The 9232-nt window shown below is 41.9% G+C and overlaps 1 protein-coding gene across 1 annotated transcript; it reads left to right on the top strand.

Annotated features, from left to right (window-relative positions):
• The first annotated feature begins 1195 nt into the window (after positions 1 to 1195).
• LOC309704610 (PHD finger protein 12-like) lies at positions 1196 to 8899 on the top strand. Its single transcript, XM_082529879.1, has 6 exons — positions 1196 to 1959; positions 3350 to 3728; positions 3843 to 3938; positions 5650 to 5732; positions 5910 to 6048; positions 7797 to 8899. The coding sequence occupies exons 2-6, from the start codon at positions 3611 to 3613 to the stop codon at positions 8414 to 8416; spliced, it is 1056 nt and encodes a 351-aa protein (XP_082386005.1). The 5' UTR covers positions 1196 to 1959; positions 3350 to 3610; the 3' UTR covers positions 8417 to 8899.
• The last annotated feature ends 333 nt before the right edge of the window (positions 8900 to 9232 follow it).

Genomic DNA, 9232 nt, shown 5'->3' with positions numbered 1-9232 from the left:
GTTTGACTCAACCCGACCGGACCAGTGTTGTTATTGTGGTTTTTTCTCTTGTCTCCATCCCCAATATTTTGAACCTTAACATTTTGGGGGCTCGTCCTGTGGTATTGGGGTGGAATTTAAAAGTTTGGACGGTCTGAGGTTGTTGAACGGACAGGCACGAGCCAGTGGTCTGATGTGAGTGGGCATAAGCCGGCTTATCTAAAGGTACTTTGAATTATTTCCAAAGTGTGCCAAATTGGATATGACTAAATTAAAGTCTACTCACTGAAATTACTGGTGGGTGTCTGTTTTGATTTTGATGAGGATCCCCGTGTGTGTGTTATGCAGTTAAAGTCGGCTAAGAGTCTTTAATGAAGTTTAAAAAGTATGAAAGAAATGCTGGGTTAGAGTCCCAAGGAATTGAGTAAAGGCTCAAGTAGTTTGGTAGGGAATTGGTCATGTTGTTGGTTAAAGTCCAAATTGGTTATAAGTGTGGTCCTGTGTGATTATAAGTGAGGGAAACGGCTCCATTGACCTCTAGGTGGCACTTGCCTTAGTCAGACTCTTGTTTTAGGGTGTTGACTGTTGTTTCTAATTTTTATAAATTATTATAGGACGGCACTGGAAGATGCTAAGAAGCGCATAGCCCGGAGGTTATGCTCCCTCCTGGCCGTGGACGCGCGGTCTTGACCTGTCGGCGAAAAGGGTTAGTTCAGTTTGGCTTATCTGTGGGGTACAGGGCATCCTGAAATAAGCTAGGAGTTCGATTCTCCTCACCGTTGGAAACGGTGTGATGTGCTTTTTTGGACACAGTTAAATTGAGTTAGGGATTTTAGAAATCAGGCCATAGGCTGTTCTGGAGGAAACAGATACTGGTTAATTGATTACAAAAAAGTGAGACTTTCTTCGGTAAGACCCGTTATTTTAAATTTGTCGAAATTTGTTAGGTGCTGAATCTGTCAGGCCTGTCAGTGATTGTAAATATAAGACGTCTTTGTAATATAAGATAAAAGAGTTTTGTCTGAGCTTTGTGTGACCCTGTGTGTGACGACAGCGCACTGCAGCGCTGCGAGCTATTTTTAGACTGTGTGTGAACATGCAAATAAGCTGTGACGCGCACAGAGGACTTTTGCTTCCTGTTTAGCGTGTTATTGAGTTTTATCATTTTGATTTGCAAATAATGATACATGCCTGTAATTAAAACGCTGTTTTTGCTGATTATAATAGTACAGATAAGGTTTTGAATGACTACGCTGAATGTTTGATGTTTGGCTGAGTTTTGATATAGAAGAGACAAATCGTGCATGATTAAGACCGGCACGTCAGCTGGCAGAGTAAGATTGTGATGAAAATGATATTAAATAAATCTCTCAGTGTGTTGATACAGGTGGCCTGAGGATGAAGTTCAGGGTGCAGAGCTCGAGAGTTCTACAGTTTCTGCTCCGACCCTGCGACTCCTCAAGAGACTCTTTCAGCTCCTAATAGCGGCTGCAATGGAGAGAAACCCCACTCAGTTTCAGCTGGATTCAGGATGTCATCGCTCTCCAGTGTAGTATCATGCAACACCTATCCATCAAACAGAAGGCCTCATCAACAGAGTGGCACTTTGAGAAGAAAATACACAATCAAGTGGAACATCAGAGGACATGAAAAAGGCTGAGCTACAGAACAGACTGAAGGCTGGGAAAACGCCATCAGCTTCTGCCTCTGGACTGGTGAACCACATAGGAACAGAAACGGTTAAGAAGGAACCCGAGAGCACTGTAAATGCATGTGCCCAACAGAACTGCCCCACTGCCCCCACGATATGGCCCCACAGTGGCCAACAGAACCACAGGAGCCAGACAGAGCCCCAGGAGGAGTGTGTGAGCACCGATGAAAAGCCCTCCTTCTCAATCACCAGCAGTTCCTTCACAGATGCACCATCTAGAGGCAGCCAGGAGCACGACACAGTAATGTTTGGATCAGCACCTACTCCAGGTACACATCAGAAATGTCAAAGCTGCAGTCTAAATGTATCACTTTATACAGCTAATAATAATAATAATAATAATAATATACTCAAGTACCGGTAATCATTATGTTACTCTCTCCTCATTATACGTGTAAGGGGACCATGGTGTGCATGAGAGAACATTTAATTTGAGGCTATAGCAACATTATTTTACATATTTAAATTAATATAAATACATTTTTAACTTTAAGAAATTGTGTTAATAGTCATGCTGTTAGGCTGAATTATTATTAGTATTAACATCTCCACTTTCATAACGTCTGTTTTGCATTAAAGCACAGAGAATGCCTCAGAACTGAGAATGGTTATATGCTCACCTTTCTTCACTGCAGCCACTACATGCTTGTTTCAAGGCTTACACACATTCACTCACACACTTTAACACACATGCAGGGGCAGGGATAGCTCAGTAGGTAGAGCGGTTGCCCCATGATCGGAAGGTCAGGGGTTCGAATCCCCTGAACGGCTACCCTGAGGTACCCTTGAGCAAGGTACCATCCCTACACGCTGCTCCCTGGGCGCTGCACTGGTGGCTGCCCACTGCTTCACTGAGTGAATGGGTCAAATGCAGAGAAGAATTTCCCCACGGGGATCAATAAAAGTGTACATTATTATTATCATTATTATTCACACGCGTGCACACTGACCAACTCTGCTTCATCCAGGAGATGCGTTACTGTCAGAACTCTTTTTTCCCCTTATAATGTAAGAAAGAGCTCCAAGCAGATGGGAAGAAGGCCTTTTTATTTCATGCCTCAGTCTAGGATGGATGGGATGTATAGCTTATTTTATTTGGCAGATCACTTAAAATTGTGATTCTGTTATTTCTACTTTTAATAATTTATCAGTTTTTTGTCTTTAGGAAAATGTTTCTTCAAGAAAGTGGAAATGTGATTGTGATATGGGATGTAAATACAGTGAAAGAGTTGAGCTCTTTTGGCAGATACTGTGTATTGTTAAACTATCAAAACAAGCATTTTCTAAAGTGGAAACAAATGAAAAGTTCATTTTAAAAGACCTGAGTTTTCTCTCTTTTGAATGTTTACTGTTGCTATTAATTGAATACTCACTGCTGACATAATCGATAGTGCTAACAATTTTCTTGCATATTTTGTATCGTGCAGCCCCATTTATCCAAAGGATACATGGCCATTTAAGAGCACATTTTATTTTCAGTTACTGAGTTATGAAGAAAAAAAAGGTATTCAGATACAACTTGCTTTGCCTTCTATCTCAGTAATAGTTCCTGTGCACTTTTTTCCTTTATAGTGAACTATCAAAAACTGTGTTTTTTCTGGTCCTTCTTTTATCTCATCTCATCAATTTGTCTGTTTTTTTTTCTCTCCTGTCCCTCAGACATAAAGGCTGCTCCTGCACTGACGGACTCACTGCTCCCCAACACACTGCCCTCCATCACCAACCTGTCCAGCTGCATGAAGGATGGAAAAGAGGAGGATGGGGGTGAGTTTGTCACTCTGCGGCCACATGTGACAGTTTAAGAGCCTTCATATTGCTGTGTTCTGCTATGAAGCACACGAAGATGTAATTAGCTTTCAGCGGTTGTGTGTGTTTGTGTTTTTGTGCACATCGATCGAGCTGGACAAACTGGATACAGAGATGATCAAGCTCTTGGCACATCAGAGGATCCAGCAGCTCTTTGCTCCCAAAGTGCCCAGCACTCAACCTCCCCCCACCACCAGCACTACCCCAAAAACCTCAGCACCCCACCCAAACAGTAAGACACCTTTGCACTACAGTTTAGTCTGTTTACTTGTCAAGAAGTCAGTTTTTCTGCTGTTTGATTGCTGTTTTGTTCTAATTATTAAAACCTACACGCTCCTCCTTCCAGGTCAGAAAAAGGTGCAAGCCAGAGCGGTCTTTTACCCTCTGACAGGAAGAGGAGCAGCTGTCAGCATGTGCTATAGGACGTTACACATAGGATCAGGTAGGACATTCAGTCGCTGTGACTTTGACCCTGCTGCATTCTGTGCCCTGGCTCTGAGCCACTCTTAGGTTTCACCTGTGATGTGGGAAAGGTTCACGTAGGAGAACAGCATTAAAGCTGGTCTCACGTAGTTTTTTGAAATTATACCAGTTCACCAAACTCAAGTCAATCATGTTTGATTTAGGTTATATTCTTGCCTTGTGACTAAAGTTTAGTAAGACCGAAGTAGAACATAGGTAGGGCCCCATCATACCTGCTGTGTGGTGCCTGGCAAATGTCACCGTACAGCAAAGTTGATGTTGCATGTTGTAAGCTGTCATCTCTGCTGGTCATGCACTTCTCCATTTTTATAATCTGGTGTGTTGTTGCATTGCTGCTGCAGCTGGGTTAAAGTCTGTTTTTAATGGCATCCTAACATCATATCAGTACAGAAGTTTAGAGGTTCACAGGTTTCACAGAGGGAGATGTTGAAACTTTGAAACTTTGCAAAAACTTTAAAATTCCTTGTCTTCCAACTTTGACTTCTTCTCCTTCTATACCAGCGCTGATTTGGAGGACGGGCAACACCTGTTGTTCAGAAGAATACTGCAGCACGTACATGCACCGTAACAGCTAGCATGAATGGATATAGCTGTGTGATGGTATTACTGGTGACACGCAAAGCTGCCAACACAGCAGGTATACCAGGGCCCCTGGTTTGGTGTCTTGGCTCTGAGCTAATCACTCCTACAGATATAAAACTGGGAAGTGATGCAGAAGCAGTGTGTGGAAAAACTAACAACACCCCATCGTTCATCAGCTTGCAGAACCACCAGACAGATTTGCTGACATGCTTGGAGTCATTGCACTGCCTGAGCCTTGGTGGCTGTTTTTGGACTTTAACTCCTGGGAATATTTTGCAGCTGTCTTGCATGTTTTCCACTTGAATAATGAATAATCTTTCTCATGGTAGAATTATGAGCATGTTTGGGACTGGCTTCATGCAACTTCAGATACTGACATGCAGCACTCATTTATTCTTTAAGACATCTTTCCTCTTTGGCATTATGTCGACAGACACCAGAATGCTTCTGAGTTTATAGAGGTGGTCACTCGTGCTGATAATCAGTTAATCAGCTACTTGTCATCTTTATTTATATGGAAGCAACAGGGGTTTGCTTAGTGCTTCATACACTAATTCTGCATTTTGGCTTCTTTTTTGTCAAATACATGACAGTAGTGTCATATTTTATAGTTCATTTGAGGTTATATATCAAGATTTAATTTCAAGACCTGCTAAAAACAAGATAATTTTTATTTTGTCCTAATATGTAAACCTTGACAGAAGGTATCCTTTTAACCATGACTGTACTTCTGCACGACATGCAGCAGTACACAACAGAGTATAATATAATATAATAATATACTGAGCCTGTACTAACTCCCAATCTCTGTATCATTAGTCAGGTTGAGTGATAGTTGATACCGTCATCTTTAAATCAGAGTATTTTAAGCGAGTTGTCTGTGAAAGTAAGTTCTTAGACCTGTGAGGGTCACAACAGGACCATGTGGAATAAAAACTACTGAACAAAAACACAATATGTCACATTGGAGTGCAGGTCATTAAAATACATTTTGACACGTCAATATTGCAGAAAAAAAATCCATGTTGCAAATCTGTATTCTTTGTGTTGTGGGAAAGGGTGTTTAAGTCTTTAACTGTTTCTTTAAGGTGCTGACATGGATGTGTGCCTTACAAACTACGGTCACTGCAACTACGTATCGGGGAAACATGCCTGTATTTTCTATGATGAGGTGAGGCCGTTAAACTACATCACTCTGCAGAGCACTCCTGTGGTTGTCAAAGGAGCTTGCAAAGAAGCTTGCAAAGCTCCTTTGACTACGATGACCTGGATGACTGAGAACCTTCACAGACACTCCTGTGGTTGTTAGTGACCAAGATGTAAATTATGTGTGTTTGTCGTCCTTCAGAATACCAAGCATTATGAGCTTCTGAACTATAGCGAGCATGGCACCACAGTGGATAATGTCCTGTACTCGTGCGATTTCTCTGAGAAGACCTCACCATGTCCACCCGGTGGCCTGGTAGCCAAAGTCCAAGGAATCATTCGTAAGTACATCTCCGTCATCTGTTTGGATTGGCTTGAAGGAACCCAGGTCTGCGTGCCCAGTTTGACCATCTTCATCCACTTAGCCACTCATCTGTATGTGTCCTGGTTAAAATAGTTAAAATTCTATTTGTGAAGAAATCATAACATCATTGCTTCTGTAAATTAAAGGAATACTTTAATTTATACTCTAATACTGAAAAGAATCATTTTTAGTTTGGCTAGAATTTCAGGAAGTGTAGCCCCCCATGTGCTTAATGTCAGTGTCCTGTTTGTTACACTGACACTGCTCCTGCAGTATTGGACAGCTTTTAGTGTTCTTCATCCAAATTGTGGTCAAGGTCACATTTGTCATTCTTAATGGGTACATGTAATTAGTTTATGCAGTGCAGTGAACCAATGACAAGAAAACTTATCACCTTCTTGCTGTAATTCATACCTTACAGTAGCCTATGAGATGTGCTGAGCTATACGTGCTTATTTTTAAGTGAATAATATTAAATGGTAAATGGCCTGTATTTATATAGCGCTTTACTAGTCCCTAAGGACTCCAAAGCGCTTTACATATCCAGTCATCCACACATTCACACACACACATATTAGCTTAATATAAAACTAAAATAAATGGTAAATGGCCTGCATTTGTATAGCGCTCTACTCAGTCTCTAAGGACCCCAAAGCGCTTTACACTACATTCAGTCATTCACACACACAGGCAATGGTAAGCTACATTGTAGCCACAGCTGCCCTGGGGCACACTGACAGAGGCGAGGCTGCCGGACACTGGCGCCACCGGGCCCTCTGACCACCACCAGTAGGCAAACACGGGGTTAGTATCTTGCCCAACAATATTTGGCATGCAGCCAGGAGGCAGCCTGGGATCGAACCACCAATCTTCTGATTAATGGCTGACCTGCTCTGCCACATGAGCTACAGCCACCCCAAAATAAATAAGTGAACATCATCATTAGCTGTCTTCAGTCAGCCCATGTTCTTGGACTGCAGCTGCTGGCTCTTGTTCTGCTCTGAGTCCCAGTGAGCTCATTGTATTCTCATTGTGTGAGAACTGCACACGAACCAGTTCTCCGTCTGTTGTAGGTTCTGGTTAGAGTGCCAGCTTGAAGTGCAGGAAAAAAACAAACCATGAGTTTGGTATTGGAATTCATCTCCATCCATAATGGCGATCTAGCCAGCGAGCCTGCTGGTAGAGAAAACACCAAATGGGAAAGAACAGGCTGGCTTATTATTAGCTATTGCAATTTCAAAGTAAAAGTAAGGATGTAGTAAACGTACAGTACAGTGGTAAACTTGGTGCATGTGGCATTGTAGCAATGAGAAAGGTAAATAAAGTGCTAAAATGAGCAGTCAGATATACTTGTTCTGTGGCAGACCACGTTATGTAAAGTCTGAATGTTGCTGTATCACATAAAGCTTCCAGTCTTAATCTGTTATTAAAGATCATTTGGACAGATGTTTGATTAGTAAAGAGCTGCAGTGTGAAACAGCATTAAATCAAATTTCTCTGAAACTGTTTATAGATGATGAGTGTAAAACATGTTTGCCAGAGTTCAGCTTTCCACATGATTTTAGTCTCATTTTCAAAACAAAGTGTTCATTTTTTATTTTGTGGATAAAATGTAATCAGTGAAATCTTTTCATGGTTGCATTGTCTCCACATTAATGGAGTTTACTGTGACACTAGTCTGGACAGACGTCTTTCTCAGACCTGCTGCATTTCTTCTTTGCGTAGGTCGCAGTAAGAAACGGGAAGAGGACGAGGGAGCCAACTCCATGGTGGGGTTGTTTCCAGTAGGAGGAGTGATGAGTAGCCAATGTCAGGGTGGTGCTGAGCCGTCTTGTAGCTGCAAAGCGAGTAGCTCCAGTCTAATTGGAGGCAGCGGGGCAGGCTGGGAGGGCACGGCGCTGCTCCACCATGGTAGCTACATCAAACTGGGCTGCCTCCAATTTGTCTTTAGCATCACTGAGTTTGCCAGTAAGCAGCCCAAAGAGGAGCAGGCCACTACACCTGCTGCCAGTTGCACAAGCACCAACACCAGCAGCAGCAGTGTCATCAGCACCACCCTCACCACCACCGCTAACACCTCCACACCACCACCACCCAGCACTGCCACAACAAGCGGCTTTTCCAACCAGGATGAGGCTGACTCTGAGACTGTACCTCCCCACCAAGTGCCCGTACTGCGTTTAACTCTGTTCCATAATCCGCACAGGAAGCCCCGCCCTGCCTCTTATTTTGCACCTTCTGTGTCACGACGAAGGGAAAGCTGCACAGCTGGTTGGTCAACAGGGAAAAGTTCTTTTTTTTTTTTTAATAGTTTATATCTTTGCATGAACTTGAAGTATTATTGACAATCTCTTTTTTTCTTTTTTCTTTTAAATGACTGACGTAACCGTTAGGACCGTTAGGTCTTTGAGCAAACATTACTTCCTTGCGCTCAATCTTTGTTTTTGCCAGTATATTAGTTATGTATGGTGTAACCTTTTTGTCAGTCAGCCCATTTAGCACAAACATTTTTTTGTTTTTTTTCCTTTGTAGTATTCAATTCCATACATTCTAATTTCTTTTGCTGCTTTTGCACCACAGGTAGCTATATATGTATGAAAACATACATGCTTATACACTATAACATGTATATATAATGTAAATACATTTTAATTCAGTGCCTCTCGATTGGAGAAACATTGGATTTCATTTAGATTTGCCATTTTTTGGTTTTTAACTGTACAGCTCATTGAATTTGTGATACTGTGTAGAGTACCAGACGTTTTGTGATAAAACTTGTTCTTAGTCTGTACTTTCCGCTGTAGTCCATCTGTAAATACCGTATAGTTTTAGCATTCATTTTAACATCTTGTGCTGCTGTGTATATAAGCACTCTTTGTCTGTACCTGCTTGTCTGTTCAAACCTGTGAATACAGAAAGTTTCTAAGAACAAACTCAGTGTTTATGCCTGTTATTTTCAGCCTTGTTTTAGGTCCACTTTGAGCTCTAGTTTGGTTTTCACTTTCTGAGACAGCAAGTTCAGTACTGACAGGGGTGGATCTACAGGGGTGGCATTGGGTGGGCATGTGCCACCCTAAAATAATCTTTGCCACACCCTAGTTGTTTGCATATGACATGTTGTTTATTAAAATAAGCTAGCATTAACACTTTGAGCCTAGCTG

This window comes from Aulonocara stuartgranti, assembly GCF_965226115.1.
Source record: "Aulonocara stuartgranti genome assembly, chromosome: 4".
Classification (NCBI taxonomy): Eukaryota; Metazoa; Chordata; class Actinopteri; order Cichliformes; family Cichlidae; genus Aulonocara; species Aulonocara stuartgranti.
Note: the sequence above shows the minus strand (reverse complement) of the source record. Positions and strands in the feature narration are given on the sequence as shown.